At 37.0% G+C, this 19,751-nt stretch overlaps 4 protein-coding genes across 4 annotated transcripts; 2 read left to right on the top strand and 2 right to left on the bottom strand.

Annotated features, from left to right (window-relative positions):
• Positions 1-9,981: 9,981 nt before the first annotated feature.
• Positions 9,982-11,917, top strand: LOC128730233 (organic cation transporter protein-like). The gene is made up of 4 exons (XM_053823268.1): positions 9,982-10,133; positions 10,196-10,430; positions 10,602-11,499; positions 11,565-11,917. Exons 1-4 carry the CDS (start codon positions 9,982-9,984, stop codon positions 11,915-11,917), a joined length of 1,638 nt encoding a protein of 545 aa, XP_053679243.1.
• Positions 11,918-12,989: 1,072 nt separating this feature from the next.
• LOC128730232 (organic cation transporter protein-like) lies at positions 12,990-14,771 on the top strand. Its single transcript, XM_053823267.1, has 3 exons — positions 12,990-13,153; positions 13,221-14,350; positions 14,422-14,771. Exons 1-3 carry the CDS (start codon positions 12,990-12,992, stop codon positions 14,769-14,771), a joined length of 1,644 nt encoding a protein of 547 aa, XP_053679242.1.
• Positions 14,772-14,839: 68 nt separating this feature from the next.
• Positions 14,840-16,444, bottom strand: LOC128730231 (major facilitator superfamily domain-containing protein 8-like). Its single transcript, XM_053823265.1, has 3 exons — positions 16,262-16,444; positions 15,548-16,197; positions 14,840-15,479 (listed from the first exon to the last, which is right to left on the bottom strand). The coding sequence occupies exons 1-3, from the start codon at positions 16,442-16,444 to the stop codon at positions 14,840-14,842; spliced, it is 1,473 nt and encodes a 490-aa protein (XP_053679240.1).
• A 616-nt stretch (positions 16,445-17,060) lies between these two features.
• On the bottom strand, positions 17,061-19,718 carry LOC128731319 (major facilitator superfamily domain-containing protein 8-like). Its single transcript, XM_053824429.1, has 5 exons — positions 19,493-19,718; positions 18,945-19,148; positions 18,225-18,883; positions 17,434-18,147; positions 17,061-17,356 (listed from the first exon to the last, which is right to left on the bottom strand). The coding sequence occupies exons 2-5, from the start codon at positions 19,125-19,127 to the stop codon at positions 17,203-17,205; spliced, it is 1,710 nt and encodes a 569-aa protein (XP_053680404.1). The 5' UTR covers positions 19,128-19,148; positions 19,493-19,718; the 3' UTR covers positions 17,061-17,202.
• Positions 19,719-19,751: the final 33 nt, after the last annotated feature.

The following is a 19,751-nucleotide window of genomic DNA, read 5'->3' as shown; positions in this document are numbered from 1 at the left end:
ATATTAATCAAATGATTCTTCAGATTTCCAAATGCAACATAAATTGCTTCACGGCATGACAAAATGAAGAAAATAAACTTGAAAATATGTGGTAAGTAGAAAGTATATTTCAAGATATACCTCTATTTCATTCGTAAATAATTCAATTAAATTTCAAAACCATTGTATGAATTTGAACTCAAATCTACAATCATACCCATCTCTGAAATTTGTCGACAGTAATAATGAAATATATCAAATATCAAATTCTGCTAAATTATAATGCGTTATGCGATTATCAACAATGACAATATCAATATTCATCGTACGAGGAATTGCATTACCACATTGTCATATATAACAGTAAAAAACAATAATGAAAATACTTATTTTTTTTAATCTACTATAAATTAATTTTATATGTTTTGCCGTGAATTAAAATCACACATAGAAAAATCGTTCCACATTCCTACTGCTTTTTAAAGATCGTGTACTATATCAATAAACAGTGTAAATCTAAAGAAAATCTCAAAATAATCAATATAAAATGGTCATAAAGTTTGTAGTCCGTTTTGACACACAATTCATTTTTAATTAACAAAAATAAACACAAATTTTATGATAATATAGGCTGTATATATGAAAATGTTTAACTGTTCTTTAAATTGTACCATAAAAAGGTGTTTATTCAAATAGTTCTTGAATGAAAATCCGTCCAAGGCGCAATATTAAGAAGCTCCACTGCGAAAAAAATCACAAAGAACTGACGCGAAAAATAACCTACGGTAAAGTATTAGAAAAATATTTAATACGATTTTCTTTATCAAACAGATAAGAAAAAACTGCTTGCTTTTGGATGATATTAGAAAAAATATTTTTAAAAAGCATAATAAATTAAACAAAAATATAATTGTTGAAAACAAATTTTGATTTATTATTTTCTTCAATTATCCGAATATGAAAACGGTATGACTGGGGGTGAATAGCAATATTAATATTACTATATTTATTTGTTAAGCACTGTCGTTTATTCCATCAATTACCGTTGTACTAGGAATTGTTAAAAAATGCGTTTTTTTTATGTTTTAATTTACATCAGCTAAGCCCATTAGAAAACAAGTTTCGCAACCGTTCCTAAGCAGTAGACTTCAACGATTCATTGAACGACGAACCCGAAATTTATTTGAGACATGCGTCCTTTTCACATAATTCAACTTTATTTAGCTGAAACTTCAATGCAAGTTTACGAAAGTACATTTGAACAGCAGTGCTGATTCTTAGCAATCCAACTGATCATATTAGGTGTATATCCTTTAAATTGTTTTTTTAAATAAACATTCGAGTACACATGCTATATCATGAAAATGATACTAATATAGCAGAAATATTTCACACCAAAAAGAAAAATTGTTTAATGATATCTTCATTGAATTTTCCACACATCATTTTACATTCAAGTTTACTTAAGTTAAATTAAATAGCGTCCATTCTAGCGTCCGATACACAAATAGTAAACGAGTCAAAATCATGAGTTAAGCAAACACTCATATTTTATTATAATTAAACAACATCCCAAACATTAGTCCCAATTTCATTTTATTCAGATATACAGAGACTGTTTAGACCATTCCCTATGGCCTCAACTCGTTCTTCTCGAAGAAACTCGGGAATTATATTTCACCTGGCCTATTTCTATCTTCCTTTATTTGCTTTAGGTTTTCCTATTCGTTCCAACTTCCTCGTCGAGACATAAATTTCTACATCGGCGGAGCCCATAAATAGAGGTCTACGAGGTTGGATGGTGCCGTTTTTATTGTTATATTATTTTAATTTGGTTCACAAAATACAAACCGTCTCCTTTCTACATTTTCACTCACTACCGGCATCTAGTATCTTCGCCTTTGTCGGAATGATAATTGTTTTCTTTTTTATTTATTTTGCGGAAGCAGCATGCGGGACGAAGAATTTATTCTATTTATTTCAACGCAATTATGAAAATTTTACATCGGCACATTTGGTTCGTTCAGTCTAAAACCGCTTCATCTTCACGAAGCTTCCGGTTCCCGAAGCGGCATTAAATGCTTTGATGTCCACACTTCTTTTCCTCATCACCATTCTATATTTAACCCTTCAAAATGACATTCTCCACTCACTCGGCCTGTATCATTTGCTGCAAATTTTCTTTCATACATTAAAGATACTACTAGCGCTTTTCACATGCTTGTTTTCGCATAACACCTGGCAAGTTCACCTGATTAAAGGAGTGCTCATTTTCTCAGCATTCATTTACTGTTCATGGGATTAAATGTGTATTGATTGGCCTGTGCCTATACAAGAATGAATTTATATTTTGGCATTTCCTTCAAGATAATCTGTAACTGTTGGGGTTGAGAGTTCATGTACACCAACATACTTCATCTTTAATTTTTGTGCACAGCCCATGACTTTTTTATTTTTCGAATATTAGCTAAACTTTGTGTTACATATTTTATTTTTGATTTAAAGTCGACTGATGCACTCCAAACGATCATTTTGGATGATTTTTAATCATCAATTTAGAATTTATAACTATATGTACTTGAGTTCAAACCAATAAACTTTTTTTAATACGGTTTATCACATCGAATTTTAAACCTTTAAAACAACCTTAGATAAATTTTGTTTCTTCCATCGTTTACGATGGCATCTCTTTTATACACGTATGAGCGTACTTTTGTCCATATGCTCATTCATGTAGATGAAGAAATATAAAGGGCATAATTTATAGTTTCAACGGCGCCGGACCACCTGAGAAAAACCACTCTACACTAACGATATAAAGTGAAAGGTTGTATCTCATTTGATTTGCGAAACATCCTTTTTGCTCTGATTTTACTAAATCAGCAGTACTCGGTCTACGAACTATTGTAATTGTAAACCATGTTCAGAAACTGTAAGCCCTTTAAAACAATATAACGTAATCATCAATAAATACTAAAACATAAAAGTATATTCGAAATCATTTCCAAACATGAAACAAATAACAAAAATAAGAGATTCAAATATTGAAACATCAAGAAATAAAAAAATCATGTTTGCTAACATTGCAACAAGCCAAAAGACACGGAATGTATGGTTTATAAATGGGATCATGGGTTCATCTATATGGTATTTATTTATACAAGAAAGGAGATAGAACACAGTTCAGTAGCTACAGCATTAGCTGCAAGTCAATCCAGGTCCTGGAATGAACTGATAACATAGACATCATTAGTTTGTAGCTGCCCTACGTATCATAAGAACGGATAGTCACGTCAATAAAATGGCACCTGACGATCTTTTCCGTAAAGCCTGTTTAGATTATATATATGAATAGAAAAAACGTGGTAGTCAAAAAACGGAGATGGAGTGATGACGTAGATGCATCCAAAAAGACAGAAATTAAACATTGACAGACCACAGTGCTCGACCGTGAGCGGTTTCGATTGTTTCTGGAGCAACCCTAGACTGTTAAGCGATAAGGTTGTAGCGCCCAGATATGTGAAAAATTGTAAGAAGCAAGAGAAACAAGCTTTCAGTTATGTCATGTATCTAATTTCGATCACAAGCGAAGGTTTAAACAAAAACATCATAGAATTTGATGGTCATTGAATTGAAATTGATTTTCCACGAGCTGTTCTATCTATTCCAATCCATGCACCCTCCTGCCATGCACCCTATTTTTGGTATAAGCTTGTGTAGGTTACAATCCTGGATTTATCAAATTTATCCACATCTTGCCTGATTCAAATATGCAATTCATCGATCAAAATTCTATGTGAATCACTATGTACTATGAGTAGATCTTCTTTTTATTATGATACCCATGGATTGTTCTTAAATCAGTCTAGATAGAAATCAATTCATCCAAGGGCATGATGGCTGAATACGAAGAATACTTGAAATAATTGGACTTCGAATGGTTCAACCACAAAGCAGAAGAAAAATAACAAATCATTTATCAATAATAAATTATTTGCCTCTCTTTCGATGAAATCCTGGCTCCTCTTAAACGATAGTCGCTCTCCGTTTGCTTTCTTTCCCATCTTTATCTCTTTCTTTTTCTCTAAATATTTTTTTCGCAACCGTAACTAAATATGTTTACTGTAAATCTATTTAAGCTTTCTATTCACAATATCTCTCGAACAAAAAAAATTAAAATTAAATTCAAGCCAGAATTTTGAGATGCTTTTATTCAAAAGTTGCCTTTTGGTTCTTTAAAAAATACGAAAGAAAAATATAAGAAAAGGCATATAAAATGTAAATCAGGTAAATTGAAACACAAACAGTCTACAACTGAACTTCAACGCCACCTCAATACATTAACGCCAACGCAAAGAACGTGGTATGAGATGTGTATAAAAGTGAAAGAAGGCAAATAAGCAAATGTTGATAAAAATCCGATACCACGATGATACAGAGATTATAGATATCGATTTATGCATCAATAGCTACTTCTTGTTTCAGTGTTGTAAAAAGGTGCATATATTTCGTTATGTTGCAGTCATTGTTTGTAGCTTTGTATTTTTCGGTGACAAGCAAAATGAGATAGTCAGGATATATTTCTCTTTTGCGCAAGCAATACATATAGATGCCTTGAGAGTTTGTCATGATTGTTTGTCAAGCGACAAAGAAGGTACGGCATACCCACAAACGATTTTATCTGCAAGTGGAAACACATTACATCGTCAGAGAAATTACAAAAGTCATAAGATTTTACGTGTTTTTGACAGTGAACCATTTGCTAGTGAGCTTGATCATCATATACCACAGAAGGTTTTTTGTAAAACCTACCTTATCTATTTAGGATGCAATTTATTTTTATTGGCTTTCAAAAAGGACTAACTATATTAATAAATTTTACACTGCGAAGATGTATGCAATCACATCGATAAGTGAAAACGCTATGAAAGAAGTAAAACAAACACGAATCGGCAACGAAAACAATAAGGTCACTCTTGTTCGTAGTAATTTGAATAATACAAATTCCTTGCCTGTTTATAATGCATTTTTAAGAATATTCCGACTGTAAAAGCGATATGCACAGCGTACAGCCGTATGTTTCATGAATTTGTTTAAAGCTTATTCGATCGTTCTCTTTTCCAATTGCAATGAACAGGTTTCAATATGCAATGTTTCTCTGTCACCATAAAGCGGCTCTTTTCAGTGCGCATCCGAATTGATTATTTTCCGCATACGTACAACTGAAATTCCGATAATTTTATTCTCTTCCATGATGATTGGTTGCAGTCAGACAACACGATACAATACATCTTAACCACTGAACAAATCGTGAATCTGCATCGTATCCTTCTTTAAGTCCACAAAAATATCGCTCAGTATGTTTTGCAAGAAAGCTATAGCTCACAGCTGAGAGAATAAGTTGAAACTGGGATAAAATTTGAATATTTTTTCGCCAAACCTGACCAAATTTCCTACCTGACATGCATGTTGTCCAAAAACCGTGTTTTTGACCATTCGCATCATTCGTTTTATGGTAACGAGCTTCAGACCAACGAGCCTGCTTGATATAACAGATTTTCATATTTGTTTTCAATAAACAAAACAACCCAAATTGTTCTTTCCACTTTTGGTCCTTGTTAATTCTAATGATATTCAAGGTGGTAGTCGACATTCACCTTATAATCCAATACCAAACCGAAAGTTTTGGTTTGCCTTTTACTTGGAGTGCTTCTTCATATCACTTTGATATACTACGAGAACCAAATTATAAACCTATATTAAGAAATAATAAACTTCAGATATGCAAGAACAAATTAAAGAAAAGATCGCTATTAAAACAATTTCAATCTTAAACTATCATTAATTAAAAACATTGTCTCTTCGATCAGAATATTCAAAATATAATATTACTATTGTCTATTGTAAGCACGGTAAATGTATCATTAAGTAAGTAAGTATTAATTGTCGATTGATATCGTGGTAAACGTTTCATAGCATCAAATGTATCACTGCTCATTTGCATCAGTCTTACTATGTCCGTTTACGTGAAATGGATTCGAACAGATGTATTCAGTGGTTTTTAAAATATTGCTTCATTATATCAATTTCGAATTTCATCTTCGAATGTTGTCCTTATCGAATAAACCAACAAGATGATGGCAAATATTCGTTGAAGATAAAACGCTACGTCTGCATTGACACCCCTTACAAAGTATCTACTCTCGTTTACTGCAAAACAGTGCCTCGACGAAACGCGCCAACCATGATCAATTTGTCTATTGATGTACCACATATATTCGATAACATTATCGTAAAAGTGAAATTATTTTATAAGCTCAGTACATTCCAGCCGTTTATGGTCACTGTCGAGGGAAATGCATGTGATTTTATCAAAAATCCTCCTACATATGGTATACCAAAACACATTTACGATGTTGTTTCCGACACCCTTCCCGAGCTACTGGATCCATGCCCAACCGGAGTAAGTGCACAAGGCTGATTGCAATGTTAAGGTATTAATTTGTTTCTTACCCATATAGAATCGTACCTATAATATCGTATGGTTTCTAGCTGATCATCATATGCCGGCAAATGTTCCAGCGGGTGAATACAAACTTCAATTCAAATTGCTATCACAACAAGACACCATATTTGCGGCGGATGTATATTTTACAGTTCGAAATAAAGGCATAGTCAAATCTTTAATGTTTGAAACATAAATAAAGAAAAAGGATACGAACGAAGGAGTTATATCGTTTATGAAGCAATTTATTATTAATTTATTAGTGCAACCTGAAAATATTCTCAATTCAGTTTCAAACAATGAAGCTAATTTTTGCACAAAAATTATCTATAGGAAATAAAACCCCATGTTGACGGAAATTCTTGTATCCTCCAAATGACAATATAAAATCTAACTTCCTGGCGAGTATCATGTGTTGCTACATCTTACACTGGTACTATCTTTTGAACACCCCAGTTTGGAAATGAACGAAACAAGCAATGAGCAACTGAAGAAATACGAGCGATATTGTTTTGAAAGTATTCAAAATGTTACCATATTAATTGTTGACTCGATTAGATTATAAATGTGTCTATAATAGAGCTATCAAACATGTAATTTGACAATTAAATTGTGGCATAGCAAAAAAGTAGATGGTAGCTTGATTGAGATTAATCGAGATTTATGATTGACGGTTTGATAAATGATACACAACATTAACCATGTCGCTTAATTGCAATTCCTATATTGAAGTACCTTCTGCGTCGTATGGTTTTTTTATAGCATTTTCAAATAACGGAAAATGTGCCATCAACTGAATATAAACTTTAATTAAAATTGATAGCACATGAAACCATTTTCGAGGTCAAGGTGTACAACATTCTTGATAATTTATTTTTGAGTTAGACAAGTAATTATTTCGAAAATTTATTCACAAAATGCACTTAGTATGTTTAGCGCTGATAGTTGATCCTGTCATTCATTACTGGAAACTAAAATAACTTGATCCAGCTAATTTCAAACTGCAGATTATCGAATATATTTTAACAATACAAGATACGACAAATCACATCATAAGAAATAATTTTCAATGGATATTTTAACACTCTGTGTACGGTCCGATAAGCGGTAAGCTAGTATTTCTGTTCATATGCGGTAGCAGATCACAATCTAACGGATTGTTGATCAAATTTAAGTAATCTATGTTTTCTGGTAAATTGCTCATATTTAAATCCTTTATGCTGTTATTAAAAAGGTGCAAGGCCATCAAGCTAGGAAACGGTCTAAAATTAATCGTTGATAAATTATTGTTGGAGGCATACAATTCGCTTAGTCTAAGAGGAACTTCCAATTCGTTAGCACTCAAAGAAATCAAGTGATTGTTTGATAAATCTAGCGAATTTAAATTGTTCATTGCAGTAAATACACTAAAGTTTACCTTAAAGATATCGTTTCGAGCCAAGTTTATCAACAACACATTTGCAAAGTAATCTGTACAATTTGGTTTGCAGTCTTCTCCATCGGATTCTAGCCAGATCTCATTTTTTGTGTAATAGTCACGCCATGAACAAAAATTAGACGATTTGTCGCTTAAAATAGCCAAAGGCTTATTGTTGCTGTTGGCAGAATTCACATCAATCATATCTAATTGATTGTTTTCCAAGAACAAATTCTTCAATTTAGACATCAAAGCAATTACACCAAAGTCAAACGTTTTAAGAAGATTATCAGATAAAAACAATTCTTCGAGTTTGCTACAGCAAACTAGCCCATCTGTAATAGATATCGTCGTGATCTTGTTGGCCACTAAATACAACAGAGAAACAGACGTGTTTACAAGAACGTCAAAACTGAAACTATATAACGCTGAATGCGTTACCCAAAGTATATCGAGGGCTAACAGCTTTGACACTGATTCAGGAATTTTCTGAAGGGTTGTATGATCTGCTCTAAAATCCTGTAACTTTGTATTTTCTTCAAAATGAACTTCTTCAATTCCGACATTTTGGAGATGTGCTACACTGGGACTCATCCCTCTGGGGAATATCACTCGAGTAACATTCGAATCAGCTATCAATATTTTCCACGGTGTTATCATACTGAGCGGGACGGTTAGGTTGAATTCATCCACAGTTGAATTTGTGTATATCAGTTCCTCCGTACGGTTCACTATACAAAAAACTCTTGCAACGTCACTATTATTGTACAGATCAGCGACCGTGCACGAGTTATTTACAAAATTATAAACAGAATCTAGTGAAACTTTTCCTACTTGGAAAACTCCAAACACCACAAATATTCTGAGGAGAGAAAAAAAGTTCATTGCAATGCAATGGTAGTATTGTTACAGCATAATTACCCTCCTAAAAGCTTCATGATAAAAGAAACCATAACTCACGCAATATGTTCAAACAATTTCTGAGCTTAAAATCCCATATTGCACGAAGTATATTAGAGCCAGTTTCAAATTACCGATACTCATCCATTTTTCATAACAAAGGGTAATTTACAGATTATTTTTAAATCAGTTCTGCAATTATTACCTCATCCTCTGATTTGATTAATTTTATCTGATTTAAAACGCAATTTACATGCAATTAAGGTACATGTGAAACGTATTACCTTTCTTTGCTACTATAGAGAATGGAGCTGGGCGATACACTACCTCTCCAATCCGCCCTACCCCCCACCAAAAAAAATTGAAATACTACCTTATATAGTTCATCACATTTCAAATGATAATGTTTTCGTTATGTACTCACTTATTACAGAAAGATTCAAATTCATCAAAGTCGTTTAATATAATTTTTTTATCATTAGCGAGACATATGACAACCAACCCGTGATGTATCAAAAATACTGATTATTATGTGTTTAGATTGGCAACAACTACTGTATTACTAATCACCATTAATTCTCTCTTACTCTCTAACTCTCAAACTCTTATTCTTCCTCACTCGCGTAACAGCTCTCAAGCAGCAGTTAATTACAGGATAACTCTATCGTAACATAACGATTTTGAGATAACATCGCTACAGAACAGCATTACAGATCATATCAAAGAGCACGTTGTCGTCAATGCGGTGTAAATACTTTCGTCCCCTAAATATCATCATACGCAAAATACTCCTCACGTCCCTGCGTCTAGACAGCAATCCATACTTATTTTAACAGTATGCTAAAAATACATCAATGCATGAGAACCAGTGCGGGTTCGCACCAGGGGATTTATGCTGCTTGGCTCATCAAAAAAATCACGCACACGAAAAGATGGTACAGTACGAATGTACCTCTATTTCTGCTTAGACGCACTGTGCGTGTTAGTGTAGAAACATCTCAAAGCAATAATCTGCGATAAAGCGAATGACAAAAGAACAGAGATTGTGCAAAACGCCATTGCGGCATTAGGACAGAATGGGGGACAGTCTGAGATCAGAGTTTGCAGCGGCATCACACGTTATATTTTTGTTTAGTTTCTGTACATCCAACTCGAAGGGAAGCGTCTTCAATTTGATAAAATGTTGGGAATAGCACTCGATGACATACTCGTTGAAATTGGGTCATTTGGTGGGTTCCAGCTGCGCCAGTTTCTACTCATGATTCTACCACTGGTGTTTAACGCATTCTCCAACCTCTCATATGTATTCACTGCCGCCGACCTAAACTACAGGTAAGTTTAATCGCACATTTCGTATTCTGGAGACACTCTGAGACGATTTTGATACATTTTAGATGCTACATTCCAAGTTGCGAGAATCGCAGCGATGCTGTGTACAACACGGAATGGCTCCATGCTGCAGTACCTTTTGTACACAACCAACCGGCGAAGTGCGAGCGATATGAACCGCTCATGAATATCAGCACGGGCCATATGCAATGCCAAGCGCAAGATTTCAATAGCTCCGCTATCACGAACTGCTTTGACTTTGTCTTCCAAGATAATGCGTTAACAACGATTGTGAATGAAGTAAGTGAGCTGTTCTTTTATGACCAGGAAACAGCTGATGATACCACTCTAACGCACGATGTTTCATTACCAGTTTCCATTGGCTGAAACCATATCTACGCTGCTAAAGCTGCGCCTAATGACCGTTGTATTACGACACCATTTTACCCCTTTTCTTTTGTTTCATTCTAGTTTGATTTAACATGCGACAAAAACACATGGAAGATAACCCTTGTTGGAACAATCCATAGTATAGCTCAGGCCCTAGCTCTTCTAATAGGCGGCATATTTTCGGATCGATATGGTCGCAAATGGGCATTGCTAGTCAGCATTGCGTTAGGTTCCATCTTGGGGATCATACGCTCGTTTTCAGTGAGCTACGAAATGTTTATGATTTTCGAATTTCTCGAGCCCTTAGTCGGTTCCACCATGTACACGACAGCCTTCATCCTTGGCCAGGAATTAGTGGGACCAAAACAACGTGTGCTGGCAAAAAGCTTATGTCTAGTTGTATTCGCTCTAGGAGAAGCTGCCATGGGAGTCATTGCTATGTTCATTCACAACTGGCGTTTCTATCTGTTGGCCATCTTTGTACCAGGTCTCGTTTCGCTCTCATTCTTGTGGATTACTGCCGAAAGTATTCGTTGGTTGCTCTCAAAGGGTCGCCGAGAAGAGGCAATCGTCATTCTGCAGCAAGCTGCCAAAATTAACGGAAGAACTCTATCAGAAGAAACACAAAAGCATTTTGCTAATGACGACCACTATCAACGTGAACCACTGCAACTCTCAGAAAACGTTTCCTTCGTCGATCAGTTATCAGAGGTGTTCAAATTTAAACGTCTTGTTGTTCGTTTAGCAATATGCTCCTTATGTTGGTTCACGAACGTTATGGTATATTACGGCTTGACATTGAATTCAGTCACATTAGCGGGAGATAAAAATGTTAATTTTATTCTCATAACACTTGTCGAAATACCTGCCGCACTGAGCATGAATTTCATTATGAACCGATTTCCTCGACGAATGACACAATTCGTGTCATTGGCAATATGTGGAGTCATGTGTCTGGTAACATTGGCCATCCCGGAAGGTAAATTTGAGCAAGCACGCTTAACAAATGCTTTTATAATTTACATGATTTTATTTCGATTACAGATGAAGGATGGCTTCACACGACAATGTTTCTCATCAGTAAAATGACAATTTCCTTTTCGTTCGGAGTGTTATACATTTACACTGCCGAGATTTTCCCCACAAACCTTCGTCAAAGCTTACTCTCCATGTGTTCCATGATCGGTCGCCTTGGTTCTATAGTGGCGCCTCAAATGCCACTTCTAGCTAAGCTTTGGAAACCGCTGCCAATGACACTGTTTGGCTCTATTGCACTGTTTTCGGCATTCACAATTTTAGAATTTCCAGAGACTGGCAATGTTCGATTACCAAATACGGCTAGTGAAGCGGAAAATCTCAAGCAAGATAGTTTAGATTCGGACCGTTTAGACACCTAACAAAGCTTTTAGCTATGCATATTTTCCAGAGAATGCCACTAGTCTAAAATAACATACACACAATATATATTCTAAAAATAAGCAAACACCACCAGTAACAACGATAACATGAAATCAAGAAACAAATGAGATTGTTTTATTTTATAGTTTTTACGATAATGATAAACATTAACTATACTAACACAATAGTGCTCAAGGTTTCGTTTTTCATTTGTTGCTCTTAAATTTCAAAATAAAAGAAACAACAAATCATAATATAGCAAATAATAACGATAAACATGATGATGATAAGAAATGTATATAGTTATTTGTTATAAAAACTAGCTAAAGTAAAGATTGATCAAAGCATATAAAAATTACAAGCAGAAACAAAAAAATAAAATACACTAATCGAACGTCATTCTAATCGCACTCATTCTAATCACAATATTGAACTGTAGACAACATGAACTCCCCTCCGACTCCAGTTCATTTACAGATTATGCATTGTCAGAGTCAGTTGGCAACTGATAATGATTCAAATGAAAGAGGTTTTATCTCTGAAGCGCTTTGCAATCACACACTATTAGGAATAACATTGGCAGTTCTCCTCTTCAAATGTGAAATAATATTTTCAACACCTTTGCACCATGCGTGCTGCTTAAACGCGTGCTAAACAAGCGTGTAAAGTGAAATCAATCAAAACCAATTAACGTATCGCCGATAATAATACAATATTTGATGATTCAAAGCACATTCCGCTTACATTCCACATTGCCAGCTGGCGTAGAAACCTGATGGCGCTCGGTCAAAACAGACAAACCCTGAGCACGCGCAGTAGCGTCAATGGTTGTGAACACGCCGGTTGTCACACGAGTCAAAAATAGCTTTCTTTCATTCAAAACATAGACGCACTTACGGAACGGATAGACAACAGTCCGTTCGACTACGAAACAGGTTCTCTAACGTTTACCACATCAGTTCCATTCCCTCTACCCCAGAAAGCTGCTTGCATATGAAAAACATTGTCCGAAGGAAGTGCATCCAAGTCGAGTGCAAAAAGTGAGAGTACAAAGTACAATTCACAAGTATCATGGCGCGATCAGAGGACGATTTGGACTTAGATGGAGTGTTGCACGAGATCGGTCAGTTCGGACTGTTTCAAATGCGTCAGTATGGATTAATGGTACTGCCGATTATATTCAATGCGCTTTTTACACTTAGCTACATCTTCACAGCCGGCAATGTTGAGTATAGGTTAGAGTGCAGTAAAACGTATAAATTCTGTAAAAAATAATATAAAACTATGTTCTCCATTTTTAAGGTGTTTAATACCGGAATGTGAAGATTTAACAACAGATATATACTACACGGACTGGATGAATGGAACTACCGTGGTTGAAGGCGACATACGATGCAAACGTTATCAACACATCCGGAACAACACCTTTGACCAGGGGTCAAGGGAGTGTAGCAGTGAAGGATTCAATTCCTCTGTGGTGCTTTCGTGCGACAAATACGTGTTTAAATCGCAAGAAACTACTATAGTGCAAGACTTTAACATAACATGTGAAGCAAACGATTGGAAGCTAACTATGGTTGGTACCGTGAATAACATTGGACAGTTTGTCGCTCTTCCAGTTGCCGGGTACTTATCAGACCGATTCGGCAGACGATGGGTGCTACTGGTAAGCGTCTTCGGGAGCGCATTTTTTGGAACGTTGCGATCTTTCGCGAATAGCTACGAAATGTTTGTTATAATGGAATTTCTCGACCCCGTCATCGGATCCACAATGTATACGACGGCATTTATCCTAGCACTGGAGCTTGTTGGACCTAAAATGCGTGTGACTGGCAATAATATTATATCATGTGCTTTTTCTTTCGGCCAAGCGCTCCTGGGCCTGCTATCTATGTATTTTTCAAATTGGCGTACGCTTTTACGTATTATATACATTCCTGGTTTTTTGGCACTTCCATTGCTATACACAACAGCAGAAAGCGTGCGATGGTTGCTGTCTAAAAATCGAAATCAAGATGCATTTAAAATTTTAAAAAAGGCTGCCGATACAAATGGTAAGAAGCTCTCACAAGCAGTAATGGAAAGATTCTGTTCGAGCAACGGTAGTGAAACATCGGCTAAAGCATTGGACAGGCAACCATTCTCACGTTTACTACAAGATGCTTTTAACAGTCGCGGACTAACACTGCGTGTCATAAATTGCTCTTTTTGTTGGCTTACAAACACGATGGTTTATTTTGGATTAAGTCTCAACTCTGTTTCATTGAGCGGAAACAAGTACCTAAACTTCATTCTCGTTTCACTAATCGAACTCCCTGGATTTTTTTTGATGCAATTGATATTAGATCGTATAGGACGAAAAAAGACACTTTTTGCTACATTAATTCTCAGCGGCTTGTTCTGTATATCATCGGTATTCATTGCGAGCCATGGTAAGAAGCTACAAAAAGGTCCCTAGCAAAAATTCTTTTACAAGTTTACAAGTTTCTTTTTTATATTTCAGATGTGCCATTTTTAAAACTTAGCCTATTTTTGCTAAGCAAACTGACCATCACGATGTCTTTTGGCACTTTATACATATACACTGTGGAAATTTTTCCCACCAATCTTCGCCAAAGTCTCCTATCAACATGCTCCATGTTTGGGCGGATTGGATCCATGGTTGCTCCTCAAACGCCGCTATTAGCTAAATTATGGACACCACTTCCGATGATATTGTTTGGCTGTCTTGGTATTACTTCTGGTATGGCCATTCTAAAGCTTCCGGAAACTCTCAATAATGAGCTTCCAAATACGGTTGAAGAAGCAATGAACATGAAACAGAAAGATATGGTTTCTCCGAACATCAGCTGATTGTTAAAACATGATTCCAATAAAGTTTACATTTTTCAAAAATTTCCTTCATTTCAAATTTACAAATATTAAACGGAAACTTCCAGTTGTTCCATTTCCGCAGCTGCAGGTACTTTTTGCGTGGTTCGAAGATGACTTTTATTGTAAAACAGCCATACAAGCATCAACCCAGACAAGGTTGCCCCTAGTCCAAATAACCAGTAGGTGCCAAAACGAACGTACACGAAAACTGAGCCCGGGCCAAGTATACGTGTTATACCTCCGACGCTTGTATACAAAGCCATCCAATTACCCTGCGGACGAATGCCAAGCAGCTTCGAAAGAATTGTTTGACTTAAAGCAATTCCAACCGAAAATGAAATACATAACAGTACGTAAGAAATAATTAGCTGGTACTGATTAATTGGAGGAACTAGCATGCACCATTCCTGAGTAATAGGACATCCAACCATGCTTCCGTTATGGATCGTTGTGGACATTTCAACAGTTTTACTACCTACAGGTATCATTGCCACTTGGCTACAAAATAAAGGCAATATTGCAAAATACAAAAATATATTGTGTTCGCTGAATCGTTTGCATAACAGAGGCAACAGCAAAAATACTCCACAAGAGCATAAAGTTCCGCAAGTGAGCAACATTCCAAGGTAGTAGAGAGATTCCTCGTGTGTCCATGCGAACTGATCAAGCGATATTGGTGAAAGAGTCCTGAAATTAACAAAGCGGAAATATTCATAACAATTTACATCTTTAAAAAAAGTTGCTTCGAAACGTACGTTTGAAAAGATACATAAAAAAACATCAACACGCCGTAGCTAATCATGATCGCCCAAATAGAAAACTGTTGTACAGGTTCCAACGTATCCTTTACTACACTACAACCGGTCGATTTCATTGCTTCTCGTGCAGCAATTGTACGATGAACAAACCAGGATGGATTAAGAAATACTATATATACCACTCCAACAAGAGCACATATCCAGCCACCTAATGTATACATGTTGAAACGTAGACCATACCACATAAAACCGTCCGTGCCGACTATGGACAACATGGATTGAATCATTGGACCAACAGCAAGGCCAAGCGTCTGCGCTAAAGAACTCATTGAAATTGCCGGGGTACGCTCGGAAAGCTTCGTGGCCGTAGAAATGAACGCTCGGTTTAGGGTATTAATTGACGTTGCTATGCCGAAAACGAACCTGGAGAGCAACAAACTATATCTCCGATAAGGCATGCAAACCAGTTCTATGGTACTGTACAAGATGTGCCCAAAAATAAATAACCCCGTTAAGATCACGAAAGGAACTCTTATTGATGACAGTCTATTTGAGCACCAGCCAATTAGAGGACTGAAAATCAATTGACCCGCCGGTGGGGCCGCAAACAAAACACTCAAGAATGTTTTGTCCACAGTCGGGTCCATCTGAACATGAAACAGAGAAAAAAAATAAAACATTTGCAAAATCAGCATGGTATTTTTGCCTTACGTTCTCCAGGTATGGCCAAAGGCTTGTCGTCACAACACCAAAAGATAGAAACATTAGAAACCCACTGAAATACACTAATCTTATCGTGATCCATCGCTCACGGTATTCGCAATCACTCTCTATCTCACTTAAACGGTCTTTTTCCGTTTGCTTTAAACTAAACCAACTCCTAATCGATGCCATAATGGTGCTTGAACGAAGTGCAACAGAGAAATGTGCAGAATTTCTTCAATTTCTACTACACGTAGGTCCAAAAAGTGTATCTTTGAAGGAACGCAGAAATGATAAAAAAAACTGGTTCCACTAGCATAGAACCGGCAGTCATATTTTGCAATCGCTGGCGGAGAAAGCACGCATAAATTTGATTCAATGACGCACAAATAAATTGAATTCTTCTCTGTGAGATTAAAAAAATATTTTAAAACCAGTTCCAACTACACTTGCGGCACTTAATTCACGAAATGTGCTCGCCCACCGCCAGCAAAGCTCACACTACTTGAGGACCAGTTTTGCTTAGAAGACATGCACTAAAAAGCCTGTGCCTAGTATGGTTAACGTTAGACTGCGGTCGCTTGTTTTTGTTGTATTCGCCCTTCAGCAACCAGTTCCTGTAGCCACTTATCAGCTCACTCTTAGCAGGATTATTGCACACGCACCGAACTGATACTAACTTCTATCAATAACACCGTTCCAATGAGCAAAATATTTCGGACTGAAAAATCATTCCATACTTGATAAGGATTGCAAAGAGTATGCAATTATTAATGTTTCATTCATATACACCATGACACGTCCATACTGTTGCTTGAACACATTCTGACAGATTTCACACATCGACGATGACAATATCACAACGAAATCATTTTTCAGTACTAAAATTCGTAAAAAATTAGCTGAAGTCATGACTTACAAAGTAGAAACAACTTTTTTTTGGTACAGAATCAGTTATCTCCAGCAAGGTTGCTTACTTCACGACAACCGTTGAGACCATCTGCTTCATCACCCAGACTTTTTTTTACAGATGGCTTAGCGATCACTGCTACCAGCTCTTCCCCTTTACCAGTGACGTCGTATTTCATGGGAACTAGCCTTTCTCTGGAGGGGAGATTATCGGTGTTAGTCTAAAAAATATCTCAATACTTGGAGTTAGTATCAATAAAACAAGGTATTACCTCATTTGCCATAACCATAACATCGTAACCGCCATCATGACTGCCGTAGTACCGAACGTCCAGTAAAGACCATACTTGGTGTAGATTGTAGAGAGAAAGACAGGCCCCAATGCCCTCGACAAACAACCCGAACCCGTCATTATTCCCATCCATGTGCCCTGTGGACGAGGTCCAAGAACTTTCGAGAAAATCGTTGAAATCAAAGTAACCCCAATCGGGTACCCAATGGCCGTAAAAGCGTAACCTAGTAGGAATTGGAAGACAGTCATACCACGAGTAGTTTTACACCACTCTTGAGATGGCGGACATCCCAATGAATCTTTTGCATTACTAAAATTTACAGAAGGTTCAGATGTGGGAACACCACTGTCGAAGTCTACTCTTGTCAAGTTTGAGTACACTTGTGTAAAATTCGATCCATAAACATAGGGCGAAAGTCCTTCTATCCCCAAAGAAGACATGGTTACGTTTTCCGCCAGCGCTAGCTTTGGCGGGGAATCACCCATCGGCATATAGACTGCGCGGCCGAGTACCATGAGAAAAAAACCACCCCAAATGAGCACGTACTGCTCCGATATCCGCTTACAAAGCGGATCAATCAAGAGGAAAATCGTACTTGCCAGAATGGCCCCTACTGCCATTACCCATGCCATGTAATATAATGCTTCGCCCTTCGTCCACGCAAACATATCCATCGTCAACGGAGTAGCTAAGCTGCAGTACATAAAGAGAGAAAAACAGGAAAATTTAGACACTGCAGCAAATAAGATAACTATCGTGAGATCACATACGTTTCTAAAAATACGAAGTTGAAGACCAAAATAAAGAAGGCGCAGATCAATGTCCAGGCGGATAAATAGTCGGGCTTCATCGATTTCCACGTTTCTTTTTCCGACTGCATTCCTTGCTGCATCATAGCCTCGCGAGCTGCTATACGTTTTTCTTTGAACACGTACGGTAGGAACAAGCAAAAGTTTAGGATGCCCATTACCACATTGATCCACCCGGTTGCAGTGTACATATTAAGATGCAGTTTGTTGCGAAACAGAGGAAAGCCTTCTTCACCGAATAAGGTAACAGCTCCTTGCAGCACAGGTCCAACGATGAATCCAAGAGTTTGCGCAAGAGATACCATCGACACGGCACCAGTACGCTCCTCGTTTTTTGTGGCCGCCGATAGATACGAACGACATACCGCTACATTCGAAGAGCTGACACCGATCAGAAACCGAGAAAAGAGCATCCAATACTTTTGGTGAACAGGAAAGAGCTCCAGGCACGAGTAGAGTGCACTCGCGATGGAAAACAGGCCTAACGAGCAGAGCAGGGGCAAACGAATGGATCCAAGTCGATTCCCCCACCAGCCTACGAGCGGGCTGAAGATCATTTGACCCACAGGATTTGCACCAACTATCCAGCCTAAGAACTCCTTGCCAGCATGGGGATCTAGCTAGTTGTTTAGATCTCATCAGTAAAAACCCACCTTGGGAATTAATAACTTTTGCACTTACCTTATCTAGGTATGGCCATACCCCAGTCAATATGATGCTGAATCCTAATGACATCAGAAACATAGTGTAATATATTATTCGCACTGACGTCCAGCGTTCTGTGTACTCTGCTGCGGTCTCCAGCCCATCATCCAGATCGCTTTTTGATGGCTTTTTTAATAGAAGTTGCTTCACTCTCTCCATGTTGAATATACACTGTCGAAGCTGTACGGAGCAAGTAAAATATACAAAATGGTTAATAATCGCTTACTTGAACTCTTTCACTAAACTATCAGCTTTGTTAAACGAGCAGAGCATTAAATTTACAAATCCTTCGCATGTATTTCAAATTGTATAAAACACACACTCAGTGCTCTCTGCCACCATCTTACGAATCTAATTTTGTCGATTTAAATAATAGATAGAACCCAAAATAGTAACAACTCGTGATAGCATGTAGGCCAAAAACCAATGTTAACAGTTATAGCAGATTGTTTTGGTAGCCAGTACATGTAACTGACTGTAATTAAACTAAATGCTTCGCAGCCGACCAAACTACCATAGTTTACCTGTTATCACTACGCGAATGAGCAAATTCCTTTCTTTAAGACGTAAACATCACTACTCAATCGAAAACATAAGCTAACATACTGGCGGCCACTAAATTACATAAAATATACGAAACCTCCAATGATAATCGGCCTCGAGGTTCGTTATCTAATCTGTACGTAGATAACCCTGCATGTTAGCGATGTCAACGAACGGATCGTTTAAACATTTCACGAGAAGCATACATTATTTAACACTAACTTAACGTGATTTGAGCAC

Source organism: Anopheles nili, chromosome 2 (genome assembly GCF_943737925.1).
Source record: "Anopheles nili chromosome 2, idAnoNiliSN_F5_01, whole genome shotgun sequence".
Classification (NCBI taxonomy): domain Eukaryota; kingdom Metazoa; phylum Arthropoda; class Insecta; order Diptera; family Culicidae; genus Anopheles; species Anopheles nili.
This window is presented reverse-complemented; position numbering and strand designations above follow the sequence as displayed.

Excerpts from the sequence above, each read along its gene's own strand:
- LOC128730231 (XM_053823265.1), bottom strand. The coding sequence starts at position 16,444 with ATGGCATCGATTAGGAGTTGGTTTAGTTTAAAGCAAACGGAAAAAGAC. Across the intron at positions 16,198-16,261 it reads TTTGGCCATACCTGGAGAAC|ATGGACCCGACTGTGGACAA; the intron begins GTAAGGCAAAAA and ends TTTCATGTTCAG. Across the intron at positions 15,480-15,547 it reads TTTTATGTATCTTTTCAAAC|GACTCTTTCACCAATATCGC; the intron begins GTACGTTTCGAA and ends TGTTAATTTCAG.
- LOC128730232 (XM_053823267.1), top strand. The coding sequence starts at position 12,990 with ATGGCGCGATCAGAGGACGATTTGGACTTAGATGGAGTGTTGCACGAG. Across the intron at positions 13,154-13,220 it reads GCCGGCAATGTTGAGTATAG|GTGTTTAATACCGGAATGTG; the intron begins GTTAGAGTGCAG and ends TCCATTTTTAAG. Across the intron at positions 14,351-14,421 it reads GGTATTCATTGCGAGCCATG|ATGTGCCATTTTTAAAACTT; the intron begins GTAAGAAGCTAC and ends TTTATATTTCAG.
- LOC128730233 (XM_053823268.1), top strand. The coding sequence starts at position 9,982 with ATGTTGGGAATAGCACTCGATGACATACTCGTTGAAATTGGGTCATTT. Across the intron at positions 10,134-10,195 it reads GCCGCCGACCTAAACTACAG|ATGCTACATTCCAAGTTGCG; the intron begins GTAAGTTTAATC and ends GATACATTTTAG. Across the intron at positions 10,431-10,601 it reads TAACAACGATTGTGAATGAA|TTTGATTTAACATGCGACAA; the intron begins GTAAGTGAGCTG and ends GTTTCATTCTAG.
- LOC128731319 (XM_053824429.1), bottom strand. The coding sequence starts at position 19,127 with ATGGAGAGAGTGAAGCAACTTCTATTAAAAAAGCCATCAAAAAGCGAT. Across the intron at positions 18,884-18,944 it reads TATGGCCATACCTAGATAAG|CTAGATCCCCATGCTGGCAA; the intron begins GTAAGTGCAAAA and ends CTAAACAACTAG. Across the intron at positions 17,357-17,433 it reads TTATGGTTATGGCAAATGAG|AGAAAGGCTAGTTCCCATGA; the intron begins GTAATACCTTGT and ends TCTCCCCTCCAG.